This window comes from Bos taurus, chromosome 7 (assembly GCF_002263795.3).
Source record: "Bos taurus isolate L1 Dominette 01449 registration number 42190680 breed Hereford chromosome 7, ARS-UCD2.0, whole genome shotgun sequence".
Classification (NCBI taxonomy): Eukaryota; Metazoa; Chordata; class Mammalia; order Artiodactyla; family Bovidae; genus Bos; species Bos taurus.
In genome coordinates, this window is record NC_037334.1 from 30,167,891 (window position 1) to 30,183,842 (window position 15,952).

At 35.3% G+C, this 15,952-nt stretch overlaps 1 protein-coding gene across 1 annotated transcript in view; it reads right to left on the reverse strand.

Moving 5' to 3' along the window:
- CSNK1G3 (casein kinase 1 gamma 3) overlaps positions 1-15,952 on the reverse strand; it is a gene marked incomplete at its 3' end in the record, with an annotated part of 115,984 nt that overhangs the window by 37,675 nt on the left and 62,357 nt on the right. The window contains 2 exon segments of the mRNA NM_001105329.2: positions 4,299-4,383; positions 4,500-4,585. Of these exon segments, the coding sequence (NP_001098799.2) occupies positions 4,299-4,383; positions 4,500-4,585 (171 nt within the window).

Consider the following 15,952-nt stretch of genomic DNA (forward strand, 5'->3'; position numbering starts at 1 on the left):
GACTCTGATGCTGGGAGGGATTGGGGGCAGGAGGAGAAGGGGACGACAGAGGATGAGATGGCTGGATGGCATCACCAACTCGATGGACATGAGTTTGAGTAAACTCCGGGAGTTGGTAATGGACAGGGAGGCCTGACGTGCTGAGATTCATGGGGTCGCAAAGAATTGGACACGACTGAGCGACTGAACTGAACTGAACTGAATATAAGCTCCATCTTCTACCTTCAAGTTTGGTTCTCATTTACTGTTACTGCATAAATCACAACCCCCTTCATGGATCACAGCCTTGTCACGGTGAAGAGGCTTGCGTAACTCAATGAAGCTGTGAACCATGCCATGCTGGGCCACCCAAGACAGATGGGTCACAGTGAAGAGTTCTCACAAAACGTGATCCAATGGAAAAGGAAATTGCAACCCACTCCAGTATTCTTGCCTGGAGAATCCCATAAACTATATGAAAAGGGAAAGATATATGATGCCAGAAGATGACCCTTCCAAGTCTGAAGGTGCCCAATATGCTACTGGGGAAGAGCGGAGGGCAATTATTAATAGCTCCAGAAAGAATGAAGCAGCTGGGCCAAAGTGGAAAATGATGCTCAGTTACGGTTGTGTCTGCTGGTGAAAGTAAAGTAGATGCTATAAAGAACAATACTGTAGCTAGCACACTGAAGCAACCTAGATGTCCATCGGCAGACAAATGGATAAGGAAGTTGTGGTACATATACACAATGGAATATTACTCAGCTATGAAAAAGGACACATTTGAGTCAATCCTAATGAAGTGGATAAAACTGGAGCCTATTATATAGGGTGAAGTAAGTCAGAAAGAGAAACACCAATACAGTATGTTAATGCATATATATGAAATTTAGAAAGATGGCAATGACTACCCTATATGCAAGACAGCAAAAGAGACACAGGTGTAAAGAAAAAACTTTTGGACTCTGTGGGAGAAGGCAAGGGTGGGACAATTTGAGAGAATAGCATTGAAACATGTATATTTCCATATGTAAAACAGATGACCAATTCAAGTTCGATACATAAAGCAGGGCACTCAAAGCTGGTGCTCTGGGACAACCCAGAGAGATGGGGTGCAGGGGGAGGTGGGGCAGAGGATTCAGGAAGGAGGGACACATGTACACCCATGGCTGATTCATGTCAATGTATGGCAAAAACCACCACAATATTGTAAAGTAATTAGCCTCCAATTAAATAAATTTAAAAAAAAAAAATAGAGATCAATACTGCATAGGAACCTGGAATGTTAGGTCCATGAATCAAGGTAAACTGGACATGGTCAAGGAGATGGCAAGAGTGAATATCAACATTTTAGGAATCAGTGAACTAAAATGGACAAGATTTGGGTGAATTTAATTCAGATGGCCATTATATCAACTATATGGGCAAGAATCCCTTAGAAGAAATGAAGTAGTCCTCATAGTCAACAAAGAGTCCAAAATGCAGTACCTGGGTACAATCTCAAAAATGACAGAATGATCTTGGTTTATTTCCGAGGCAAACCATTCAACATCTCATTAATTAAGTCTATACTCCAACCACTGATACTGAAAAAGCTGAAGCTGACTGGTTCTATGAAGACCAATAACACCTTCTAGAACTAACACGAAAAACAGATGTCCTTTTCATAATTAGGCTGTGTGTATGTGTGCTCAGTCATGTCTGACTCTTTGCAAGTCTACCCCAAGGACTGTAGCCTGCCAGGCTCCTCTGTCCATGGGATTTCTCAGGCAAGAATACTGGAGTGGGTTGCCATTTCCTTCTCCAGGGGATCTTCCCAACCCAGGGATCGAACCCACATCTCTCGAGTCTACTACATTGGCAGCTGGGTTCTTTACCACTAGCACCACTTGGAAAGCCCTTCATAATCTTGGGGACTGGAATGCAAAAGGAAAAAGTCAAGAGTAATCCACAACAATACACAAGTATCCACAATAATATACAAGTTTGGCCTTGGAATACAAAATGAAGCAGGGCAAAGGTTAAAAGAATTTTGTCAAGGGAACATATTAGTCATAGCAAACACCTTTTCCAACACAAGAGATGATTCTATACATGGACATCACCAAATGATCAACAGCAAAATCAGACTGATTATATTCTCTGCAGCTGAAGATAGAGAAGCTCTATACAGGTAGCAAAAACAAGACCTGGAGCTGACTGTGGCTCAGATCATGAGCTTCTTACTGCAAAATTCAGGCTTAAATTGAAGAAAGTAGGGGGAACCACTATACCTAAAACAAATCCCTTATGATTATACAGTGGAGACGAAGAACAGATTCAAGGGATTAGATTTACTAGAGAGAGTGCCTGAAGAACTATGGATTGAGGTGTATAACACTGTACAGGAGGCAGTGAATGAAACCATCCCAAAGAAAAAAAATGCAAGGAAGCAAAGTGGTTGTCTGAGGAGGATTAGGAAGCTAAGGAAAGCAGAGAATTAAAAGGCAAGGGATAAAGGGAAAGATATACCCAACTGAATGCTAGCAAGGCTATGCTCAAAATCTTTCAAGCAAGGCTTCAGAAGTATGTGAACCAAGAACTTCCAGAAGTACAAGCTGGGTTTAGAAAAGGCAGAGGAACCAGAAATCAAATTGCCAACACTTGCTGGATCATGGAGAAAGCAAGGGACTCCCAGAAAAGCATCTACTTCTGCGTTAGCCTTTGCCTGTGCAGATCACAACAAACTGTGGAAAATTCTTAAAGAGATGGGAATACCAGACCACCTTAACCTGTCTCCTGAGAAAACTGAATGTGGGTCAAGAAGCAACAGTTAGAACTGGACATGAAACACTGGACTGGTTCAAAATTAAGAAAGGAGGATGACAAGGCTGTATACTGTCACCCTGCTTATTTAAATTCTATGCAGAGTACATTATGCAAATGCTAAGCTGAATGAATCACAAGCTGGAATCAAGACTGCCAGGAGAAATATCAACAACCTCAGATATGTAGATAATACCACTCTAACAGCACAAAGTGAAGAGGAACTAAAGAGTCTATTGACGAGGGTCCAAGATCAGAGTGAAAAAGCTCTCTTAAAACACAACATTCAAAAAAATAACATCATGGCATCCAGTTGCATCACTTCCTGTCAAATAGAAGGGGAAAAAGTAGAAGCAGTGACAGATTTTATTTTCTTGGGCTCCAGAATTACTGTGGACAGTGTCTGCAGCCATGAAATTAAAAGACACTTGCTCCTTGGAAGGAAAGCTGTAACAAACCTAGGAGCATATTAAAAAGAAGAGACATCACTTTGCTGACAAAAGGTCCATACAGTCAAAGCTATGGTTTTTCCAGTAGTTGTGTACAGATATGAGAGTTGGACCATAAAGAAGGCTAAGTGCCAAAGAACTGATACTTTCAAACTGTGGCAGTGGTGAAGACTTTTGAGAGTCCCGTGGATTGCAAGAAGACCTAATCAATCAATTCTAAAGGAAATCAACCCTGTTTATTCACTGGACCTAAAGCCCTGTATTTGGCTAACAGATTTGCAAAGAGCCGACTCACTGGAAAAGACCGAGATGCTGGGAAACATTGAAGGCAAAAGGAAAAGGGGGCCACAGAGGATGCAATGGTTGGAAAGCATCACTGACACAACGGACGTGAATTTGAACAAACTCCAGGAGATAGTGGGAAACAGGGGAGCTTGGTATGCTACGGTCCAACGGGTCGCAGAGTCGGACATGACTTAGGGACTGAACAACAACAAAATATTCTAACAGGTATTTTAACACATTACAGACACATTACTCTTATCCGTTAATTAATTTAGAAATCTTAAGTAAATTTTTGTTGATTGATTTCATGTGAGTTGCCAAAAAACTACATAAGAACAAAACTATCTTCAGAAAATAAAAAATTAGCCTAAAAGCAGTAAGGTTAGCAGATTTTGCTGTACTTGGAAAACTAGACTACATCATATATCACATACCTCCTTTGAGATTGATACTGAGTTTCAAATGACTAAAACTGGATACCAAAACTTTACAGTTGGTATTTCTGAGCAAATATTTCAACTTATTGAAAGTATGCTGTTGAAGAAAATACTATTTTAGCTGGTACTGGCCAACACTATAAGAAGGATTTTTTTCCATTAATATCATCTTACAAACCAAACACATAAATTGCCCCTGTGGTCTGTGTATCAAATGCTGACATCTTTTAAATCATATTTTTTAAGCATGAAAAAAGTACTTATAAACTTAAGTAATGACAATTAACACTTACAGTTTTCTGTGTATAATAAGCACATGTATCAGTACAGCATTATTCATTACCTGGAAAATTTTCACATAACACTTCTATTGGTGTGGCTCGTTTTGTATCTCCAATTTTCTGATACCTCTCCTTTAATGTGTCAGCCTAAAATAGAAAGTAAAAACTCTTGAAAAGTAATTTTAAAATTAAATACTTGGAAGAAAGTATCTTAATAAATTAATAACTTATTAAACTCAATAAAGAAACACAAAAACAATTACCTTTAAACCTTGCCAAGGAAGACTGCCTCTCAGAAAATACATGAACATGTGACCTAACGCTTCTAAGTCATCTCTTCTACTTTGTTCTGAAATATAAGAGAAACATAAATTTAATGTTCCTTTCCCAGTAAAGGATGGAAGAATGGAAAAATGATTCTTTCCTTACATGTAAATTAATTCCTGATAATTCCTCAAAGTCCAGCATATAAAATACAAATCTAATCATGCCTAAACAATAATGGTTTTACAGTAAAATTATCATGCATTTAAAAAATATGACACTATGATTTCTTTACATGCTACTGGAGATTTCTTTCTTTCCCTAAATATTAATATCTATTCCTACAAATAAGGTAAGGAGGAACGGGTTCCATGATGAAAAACAAGAGTCACTGTGTACTACAGCTCCATTTTACAAGATATACAATATAACATATTAAAAATTTTGAAAATACCTAGAACTAACAACGTTTAACTTTCTTTAGTCCTCCATTTCCTAAACTTAAATGAGCACAAAAATTCCATCCCACATACCATACTCTCCATTACTATTAAATACCATTAATATATTGCAAAATATATTTTTAAAAGCACTTGCGTTTGACACATTCCAATGGTAGTAACTCCTCCGGCAGCACCAAAAATATGCTACCAGAACAAATTGCCATTTTCAAGTTTCTATTGTTCTAGTAACAAAAGGTTGTATAGCATATAACTGAATGATATAATAACAGACCAAGACTCAGAGAGGTACTTACAAATATTTGCTGAGTGAATTTTTTTTTTTCAATTTGTCACTTGACCTAAATGCTTAATTTTTGTTAGTATTTTAAAATAATACAAAAATTCTAAAAGTAAGAGGAGATAATAATAGTTTAATAAGAGGATGTTCATGTGCAAGATGTTTCATCCAAATGAACACGAAGACTATCCAAGCAGTACTAAATGTTTTAGGAAAAGCAAACCTTTCAAAGGACAGATCTGAACTAGAGTGAAAGGGTCAAAAATGTTTTAATTTTTACTACGCAACCTTAGAATATTCTGTAATTGTCTTCTGAAACACTTGTTACAGTTTTAATAAATATGTATGTGCTTTTATTTAATCAACATCTATCCTCTCACCTGACATTATCACAGGAGAACAGAGGTCTCTGGCTCAATAGCCTCAGGGCCTAGTGCCCCAGGGCTGCCACAAAACAGGCAATCAAGGCATACTACTTAAATATATAAGTGACTATTTAAAAATATACTAGATTTGTCCCTATTAATACTAGATTATATCTCTTTTCTATAAATATAAGGAAATATCTAGAAGAATAGGCATCAAATCATTAGTAATCAGGGGTAGGAAACTGCAGGACCAGATAGGATATTTCAATAGCTCACTTCATAATTTCAAAAATGTGATATAATGGGAATTTTTCCTTATATTTCATATTTTAACAATGTAAGCATATTTTATTTTTAAAAAAGCAAGCTTTCAAAATAAGTAATATAGACTTTAAATTCTTCTAAAACCCATTAATGAAAGCAGGATATGAATAACATGAAAAAAGTCCAGTAATGACTTTTTAAACTAAAATTTCACTTTATTAGACCCGAGGAGTCTTAAAGAATGAGAAGTCAAGGAAAGAAAAAAATATTATTTCTGAAGTCCCCTGAGAATCAGAATCACCTCTGAAGCTCTTAAGAATGTCAGATGAGCACACCTAATGCTGGATGTTGATTCTCTGGGGACGACACAGAGTAGAAGAATGTATACTTAAAGTTTAGCAGATGATTCTGAAGTATAACCAGATTTGATAAGCACTAAAAACAAACTTCTTTTACTCAAGTCTAATTTTACATATAATAAAATACACTTATTAAAGGGTACAGTTTGATAAATATTGACAACACATACATATAAGTACTACTACAATCAAGAAGTATTTCCAACACTCCAAAAGATTCCCTTTCACGCCTTGCCTGCTATTCTCCCCCTCCCCTGGCCTCAACCAGGCACATGTTTTCTGTTACACTACAGTAGACTTGATTTTTTATAGAGTTTCACATGCATAGGATCATACAGTATGAACCGTTGTGTCCAGATTCTTCTGCTTTACTCCTGTTGCTGTAAGCATTAATTAGTACCTCAATACTTTTTATTGCCAACATCATTTATCTATTCGGCTACTGACATACCTTTGAGGAACTTCCAGTTTTGAGTTATTGTAAATAAGGCTGTTAGGATCATTCTTGCACAAGTCTTTGTGCGGACACATGTTTTCATTTCTCTCACATATCCAGGAGTGGGATTACTCCGTTATATGGCAAGTGTAGGTTTGACTTTATAAGAAACGTATACGCTATTTTCCAAAGGGTTTGTCCCATTTTATGTTTCCATGAGCAATACATGAGACTTCAAGTTGCTCCAGAACCTATCATTTAGTATGTATCTTTCAAATTTAGCTACGCTAATGGCCATGAAGTATTACCTCACTGTGATTTGAGTTTCACTGGTGACAACATTTTGAACATTGTTTCATGTTGTTACTGGTCATTCACATCTTTTTGTGACATGTTGTGACACGACTGAACGACTTCACTTTCACTTTTCACTTTCCTGCATTGGAGAAGGAAACGGCAACCCACTCCAGTGTTCTTGCCTGGAGAATTCCAGGGATGGGTGAGCCTGGCGGGCTGCCGTCTATGGGGTCGCACGGAGTCGAACACGACTGAAGCGACTTAGCAGCAGCAGCACCAGTGACACTGTACCCATGTTTTAAAAAATTATATTATTTGTCTTATAATAAATCTTAAAGAGTTGTTTGTGTATTTTGGATGTAAGTCATTTTCAGATACAAGCTTTGCAAATACTTCCTCCCACACTGTAGCATATTTTTTTCATTTGCTTAACAGTATCCTTCAAAGAACAGCAGTTTATATTTAGATGAAACCAAATTTATTGGACGTCCTTGTTGTTGTTTTATTGTTTATGCTTTTTTGTCTCAGCTAGAACATCTTTGACTCCCCTAAGGTCACAAAGATTTTCTATCTTTCCTTTAAGAAATACTATAGTTTTGGCTCTAACATTTAAATCTATGAATCATTTGAAGTCTTTTTCTCCTGTTTTCTTTTGTTGTAAGGGTTTAGATTCATTTTTTTCAATACTGATGCCTAGTTATTCTCACAAAGTTTCTTGAGAAGGCTGTCTTTTCCCCTTGGGTATCTTTTGCACTATCCTCAAAAATCAATCGGAGAAGGCAATGGCACCCCACTCTAGTACTCTTGCCTGGAAAATCCCATGGACGGAGGAGCCTGGTAGGCTGCAGTCCATGGGGTTACAAAGAGTCAGACACGACTGCGCGCCTTCACTTTCACTTTTCACTTTCATGCATTGGAGAAGGAAATGGCAACCCACTCCAGTGTTCTTGCCTGGAGAATCCCAGGGACGGGGGAGCCTGGTGGGCTGCCGCCTATAGGGTCGCACAGAGTCGGACATGACTGAAGCGACTTAGCAGCAGACTTGGCAGCAAAAATCAATTAAGCATCCATGTATGGGTCTATTTCAGAACTGTATTATGATTCAATTATCTATGTCTATACCAACACCACCCAAAATAAGTAAAAGAAAGGAAAAAATAATGATAAATTAGAAAACCAATAATGACAAAATGGACAATCAGTAGAGAAAAATATTGAAATCAAAAGCTGGTTATTTGAAAAGTTCAATAAAATTAATCCTCTCATTAGGATAAAGGAAAGAACACAAATTACTATTATCTGGGGGCATCAGGACAGATCCTACAGACAGTAAAAGGATGATAAAGGAATGTTACAAACTAACATTAAGCCAATACATTCAACAACTTAGATGAAATGGACAAGTATTTGAAAGCTATAAATTACCAAAATTACCTCAAGAAGAAGACAACTTTATATTAGTTAAACAAAATGTAATTTATAATCTCCAAATATAACTATGGGCCCAGAAATGATCTAGTAAATTCTATTAAACATTTAAGGAACAATACCATTTCTACACAAACTCTTTCAGAAAACAGAAGAGAAGGAAACCCCTCCCAACTTGATTCACTACCCTGTTACCAAAGCCAGACAAAGGCATTACAAGCAAAGAAAACGACAGGAAATATCTCTCATTAACACAGATGTAAAATCCTTAAAAAGAAAGTAAACCATGATGAAGTAGGGGTCATCCTATGACTTGAAGTTTGGTTTAACTTTCAAAAATCAATTGATATAATTCTCCAAAATTAAAAGAAGATATGAATCATAAGAACATCTCAAAAAATATAGAAAAAGTATTTGAGAAAAGCTAACATGCATTTATGATTAAAAAAAAAACACCTCTCAAATAAAAAGAGAAGGAAACTTCTTCACATTGCAAAAGGACTTCTATGAAAAAAACAAAAATTCTTATGTAAGTAAAAGGCATCCCTAAGATCCAGAACAAAGCAAGGATGTTCACTTACATTTTCTATTCAATATTGTACTAGAAGTTCCTGTCAGTACAACAAAAGAAAGAGAAAAAATTAAAAGATATTCAGATTGTAACTGACGAAGTGAAACTATTTTTCTTTGCAGACAATATGACTGCATATGTAGAAAATCCGAATCCTAATCCACAAAAAAAAAAAAGTGTTAGGACTAGTAAATGAGTTTTAGCAAGGATATATGATACAAGGTCAGTATATAAAAATTAATTGTATTCCTATTCTAGAAATGAACAATTGGAAAATGAATGTGAACAGTAATAAAATTTCCAATAGCATCAGAAAACATGAAATGTGGGGATCAATTTATCAAAATACAAGCAATACCTTGTAGTACTGATTGTAGTAATTATAGTATATGGTTTTCAAGACTAAATGCTAAATGTATATAAATACAGTGGGCCCACCATATTCATGGGTTCTGCCTCTGTGGATTCAACCAACTATGGACTGAAATATCTGTAAAAAATAATTCCAGAAAGTTCCAAAAAGCAAAACTTGAACTTGCCAAGGGTTGGCAACTATTACAAAGTATTTACATTGTATTAGTTATTATAAATAATCAAGAGATGATTTAAAGTATATGGGAGAATGTGTGTAGGTTATATGCAAATACTATGCAATTTTATATTAAGGGCTGAGCATCCTTGGGTTTTGGCATCCTCAGGGTCCTGGAACCAATTTGTGGATACCAAGGGACAAGTATACTGAGCCCTACAGTAGGATTTTTATTAAGGAGAAGAACTGGTCATAAAGGCAATTCTCCACTGAATTCAATCCAAGAGGAGGTTTAGTTATCACAGTGAGAAGAAGTCAAGATCATAAGGCGATCTTGCCTACATGCTTATCTCACAGAACAGTCTTATAACCTACAGAGTATTTAAAAATTCAAACCATAAATAGGAGCTATTAAAATAAGCCTATTACCAAAACTTGGTCTGAAATATTTCTTCCTCTGATAATTCCTTTCTGTTTTATCACCAACTGACAAATTTGAAAATAAATTTCACTGTGCAGTAACAGAAGTCATGAAGAGGGCTTTCTTTTTGAAACACAGTAACTAAAGAATACCTCCTCTGGTCTTTAACAGTTGAGTTAGATGAAAAAAAATCTCCCAAAGGTAATTTGGCCCATATTAAATCTTGTTCACAATCTTTAAATTAGTTCACTACAAAGGATCATTTGAAAATGTATGTTTTTGTCAAAGGCAGAATCTTTACTATAGGAACTCTTGCTTTGAGCAATTAAAACATTAAAAAGTGACAATTTTCTTTACAATAGAATAACTATAACTTATTGTTATTTTAACAACTTATTGGCCAGAGACATTATTAATATTAATACATCTTTTGTAACCTGAACATTATTGACCAGAGAGTTTCAATATTCACTTAACTAACAAATCACTGGCCACAGCTGTTAGTTTCTGCAAAAATCTCCCAGTGAATAATGTGTTAAATAGGTTCTCCAATAAATTTAAAGGTTATGTAAAGAGTCAAATTAAAATTCTGCTCTTCGGGAATATATGTATCACATAAAGTAACACAACCAACACATACTACAAGCCCAGTGTGTGTCAGTGCTTCATACAGATGATCTTTTAAAACTACAGCTATACTCAAAGTGTCAGTTATCCGCCAATAAAGAAATTAAGGCTCAGAATGATTGTGACTAGCTCAAACCTATGCAGAATTTCAGATCATGTGTCTGTACTTTTTTTCATTTCAGAAAACAAGGTTGCTGCTGCTAAATCGCTTCAGTCGTGTCCGACTCTGTGCGACCCCATAGACGGCAGCCCACCAGGCTCCCCCGTCCCTGAGATTCTCAAGGCAAGAACATTGGAGTGGGTTGCCATTTCCTTCTCCAATGCATGAAAGTGAAAAGTGAAAGTGAAGTCGCTCAGTCGTGTCCGACTCTTAGTGACCCCATGGACTGCAGCCTACCAGGCTCCTCCGCCCATGGGATTTTCCAGGCAAGAGTACTAGAGTGGGGTGCCATTGCCTTCTCCGAGAAAACAAGGTAGAGTCAATCGATTAATTAAATGCTTATTACAAATCTCTACAATGCTTTTCTATTTAAAAATTCTACTCATGCAACTCAACATTATTTTCCTCTTTTTAAAACTGACTTATTACCTAGCATTGTTTCCACTGCCACTGAATTTCTGTTCAATTTTCAACAGAAAAATACCACCCCAAAATATCAAAAGTCCCACTAAAAGGTAGGAAACCCTCTAATATATCCACGTATATTTTTAAAAGTAAATTTATTACTGCATTTCCCTGCAAAAATAAAAAATGAGGCTAAAAACATGTTAGTTAAACTAAATACAAGCATGACAAGAGAGCTGAACAACAAAAATTCTCACCAAAGAAAGTTTATCCTTTATATGTAACCAAAATATAAAAACAAAAATCACTACAAGCAAATAAAGTTTCACTTTATATTTCCTTCTAAAAGGATTAAAGTTATTTTTCCTTGGCATCTCATAAAAAAAAAAAAAAAAACTCTTTCACAAGATTCACTGAGCTTATTCACATTTTTCAAAATCACATAACTGAGTTTCTTAGAAATGAAAACACAAACTCAAAAGAAAAAGGATAAGCATAATTATGCAAGACAATTCTCAGCAACAACCCACTAATCCAAATACCTTATCTAGAAATATCAAAAACTCAGAAAGAAAAAATATGTTTTCTGAGCAATGGAACTCAAAATATGCATAAATCTGATTCCTCAAAAAGTCCTCTTAAAAATCTAGTTATCTTAATTTAGATATAATTCCAATGAGTTTGGCTATCAGGTTACAAGAAGCAAAACAAAAGATGAGAAAGTGCTGCCAGCAGTAGCTGTACTATACACAGTAACAAAAAGTAATCAAAAATATAGTTGATGGGATAAAAACCTGTTTAAAAAAAAAACACTGCTTCAAGACCTACTGCATGGTAGTGGCTAAGGAACAGACAAATAGATCAATGAACAGAATAGAGAGCCCAGGAATAGACTCTCATTAACAGTCAACTGACCCTCAACAAAGAAGCAAAGGCAATACAACGGAGCAAAGACAAGTCTTTTTAACAAATGGTGCTAAGACAGCTGAACATTCATATGTAGAAAAATGAATCTAGACACAGAACTTACACTGTTCACTATTCAAATTAACTAAAATAGGTAAGAGACCTAAACATGAAACACAAAGTTACAAAGTTCTTAGAAGATAACACAGGAGAAAATCTAGATGACCTTGGGTTTGGTGATGAGTTTTAAGATGTAATACTATAAGCACAATACATGAAAGAAATAACTGATAAACTGGACTTCATTAAAATTAAAACTTCTGCTCTACAAAAAATACCATCAAGAGAATAAAAAGATAAGCCATAGACTGGGAGAAAATATTTGCAAAAGACACATCTCATAAAAAACTGTTATCCAAAAGAGACAAACAACCCTTAAAATTCAACAATAAGAAAATAACCACATTGATTAAAATGGGCCAAAGACCTTAACAGACACCTCACCAAAGAAGATACACAGATGACAAATAAGCATATGAAAAGATGCTCCACATCACATGGCATCAGGAAATGCAAATTAAAACAAGATAACACTACAGACCTATTTGGTATAAATCCAGAACACTAACAATATCAAATGCTAGTGAGAATGCAGAGCAATAAGAATTCTCATTCATTGGTAGCTGGAATACAAAATGGTAGTCACTTTGGAAGACAATTTGGGGGTTTCTTACAAAACTAAACATACTCAAACCACATGTTGAAGCAACTGAGCTTTTTTATATTTACACAAAGGAACTGAAAACCTTATGTCATACAAAAACTACACAAGGATGTGTACAGCAGTTTTAGTCATAATTGCTAAAACTTGAAAGCAATGAAGAGGTCCTTCAGTAGATGAATGGATAAATAATCTGTGTTATCTCCAATGGAAAATTATTCAATACTAAGTGAAATGAGTTATCAAGCCAAGAAAAAACATGAAGGAAATGTAACTACGTATTACTAAGTGAAAGAAGCCAATCTGAAAAGGTTACATACTGTATGATTCCAACTATATGGAATCTGGAAAAAGCAGAACTATGGAGACAAGAAAAAGACCAGTGGTTGTCAGGGGCTGGAGAGAGGAAGGGATTAAGTGAAGCATAGAGGATGCTTAGAAAGTGAAACTAACGTCTAGGATACTACAGGTAGATACATGTCATTATAAATTTGTCCAAACCCACATAATACACAACACCAAGAGTGAACCCCAAAGTAAACTACAGACTCTTGGCAATAACGATGCATCCGTGTGGATTCATCGACTATCAAAAACGTACCACTTTGGTGTGATCGTATTACAGTGAGCACATGCGGGGACAGGGTAAAAAGGAAACCTCTGTACTTTGTGCCTAATTTTGCTATGAATTTAAAACTGCTCTAAAAATTAATGTTATTTTTTAAAAATACAGAACTATTTAAATGCACTTTTTCTAAACTTATTTAAATATACATCCTAACACTCTCCAAGTGGCCTTGAGGGTATCACTTTAGAACAACAATCATAAAAAAATTATGACACTGAAATATCAAGAAAACACCAATTAGGTTTATTATACTTTGTTTCAAAAAGCAAGGAATTGTGCAGTATAAACTGTTAAAATGTAACTGAAAAATGAAAACGCGAGCTTTTAAACTGTTAAAAAGCTGTTTGGAGAGGCTTCAGGAGTAGGTCTCAGGATTTGGGGCAATTAGCTGGAAATTATATGCATCACATCACAGAATGAAAAAATTATGATTTTTATAACACCATAATTCTGTGATTGCTTCTCTCCTATTCTGAGCACTTTCCACTGAGGGAATTAAAATACCATTCTTCTTTGGAACACAGATTCTTCTTAACAATTACAAAGCAACTGGCAACTTATTCCTCAAATCCTAGTCTTTTTACTCATGAATACTCAATAACAGTTAAAAATAAAAGACAAGTTTATTTCAAGACACTTGCTAACGAGAAATACATAGTATTTACTTAATTTCAAATGACTCCAATAAGACAAAAAAGAAAAAAAGTAATCCAAAGAAAGATTATAAAATGAGGCTCAAAGCACTTGAGAAAAAAAAAGTCTTTAAAAACTATTAAAAAGAAGATACTTGATGAGATGCAATTAAAAATAATTCAACCTGATAGTACTAAAGAATGCGTCCATTAAAGCAAACCAAAGAAATCAACATTTGTCACATGCAGCTTCATTGAGATTTCATCTTGATCAGTGACTGCCGCAAGTACAAGAAAAATATTATACAAATGAATCACTATATCTTCCTTCTAGACATAAATCTTCTAATTAAGATCAATAGACATACATACACCACAGAAATAAAGATACTAAATTCTATAATGTGATCTTAACACTATTCCTCCATATTATATTAAGGGACAACTTTTTCCCTTAGTTGGGAAGGTCACTTTTTCACTGTCCTTAATCTCTTCCTGATTCCTCACAAAGCCAAGTGCTCTAAACTCAAAACACCACTAACTATTGCCTGTTCACAGCCTCTCAAACATATAGAATGCTTTAACTCTAGCACTCAAACTCACTCTACATTAGCTCATTCTTAATTTTAAAAAAAGGAACTCATATAACCTGTCAAACAAATTTTCTATTTTTACCATCCATTCCAAAATTCTACATCAAAACTGAGAATAAGAGCTTTTACAAATGAGAGAAAGTAAGGTTTAAAGCTTTTGTTCTTTGCAGAACTTGCCAAATAAATAATTTTGTGTTTGCTTCCTGAAAGAAGAGTAAAAAAGAGATTATTACAATAGTTAAATGCCATTTCCCAAGCTCTGAAGGCTTTTCTAACAAGGAAAAACATATCAGACCACTTTGCCATTTCTACAAATAGAATCCTGTTACATTTACCATTGTTCAGATAAAGAACACCAGGCCAGAAGGAAGTCATGACTTCATGTCTCATAATAAAGCGAACCTTTGTTAGTTGTTATAAAATAGTCTTAACAACTACCATGAAATGAAAATTTCTCAGACACTGTTCATATAAACATAGATGTGCCTGGTTTTAACAGAAGACACAACCCTGAAAGCTGTGTATCTACCCAAGCATGTTTTAAAATCTATCAGGAAAAGTCTGTTATTAAAAGGCACTCACACAAATACCACCTGAAATATAAATACTACTGACTTTAAAAAAAAGGCAAAGTGCTCGCTTCGGCAGCACATATACTAAAAAAAAAAAGGCAAAAACCTGAAAAAAAAAATATCAAGAGTCTACTATCAGGTAAGCTGTCAGGGAAGATGCCATGTGCTATTTCGGCTGAGAGGCAGAAGCAGGGAACAACCGTGGATAGCAGACAGGTCTGGAGAGAATGGTTAAAGAAGAAGCTAAGACCTAAGCTAGAGGTTGGATTAGATGACTTCTAAGGCTCTAGACAAATTGTGATTGTATTTTAAGGAACATTGAGCAGTGATAGTGGATAAATACTGATCAATTTACATTCCTGTCTCTCCTCTCTGTGAGTAACATGGTAGATGTAAAATCTAAAAGCAGAAACTTAAGTTAAACCTGACCAAGGTTTAAGACTTAAGAATAAACTATTGTAAACACAACCTAGAACCAATTTTCTTCAGAAACACACAAAAGTAATCCAATGGGAAAGAATATCATAAAAAGAATACCTCAAGCCTATCTCACACCACACAAAAAATGAATTCTAGGTGGCATACAAAATATTCTCATTATTAAAGGGCAAAGATTCCTTAGGATTTAAAAAGTAGTAATCAGAAAAAATTGATAAATTAGACTTCATAAGTATTTACAACTTTTGTTCATCAATTGTCAACACTAGGAAAATGAATAGACAAGCCACAGATTAGAAGAAAATGTTCACAGGGCATACATTTGCCAAAAGACTCACATCCGGAATATATAAAAA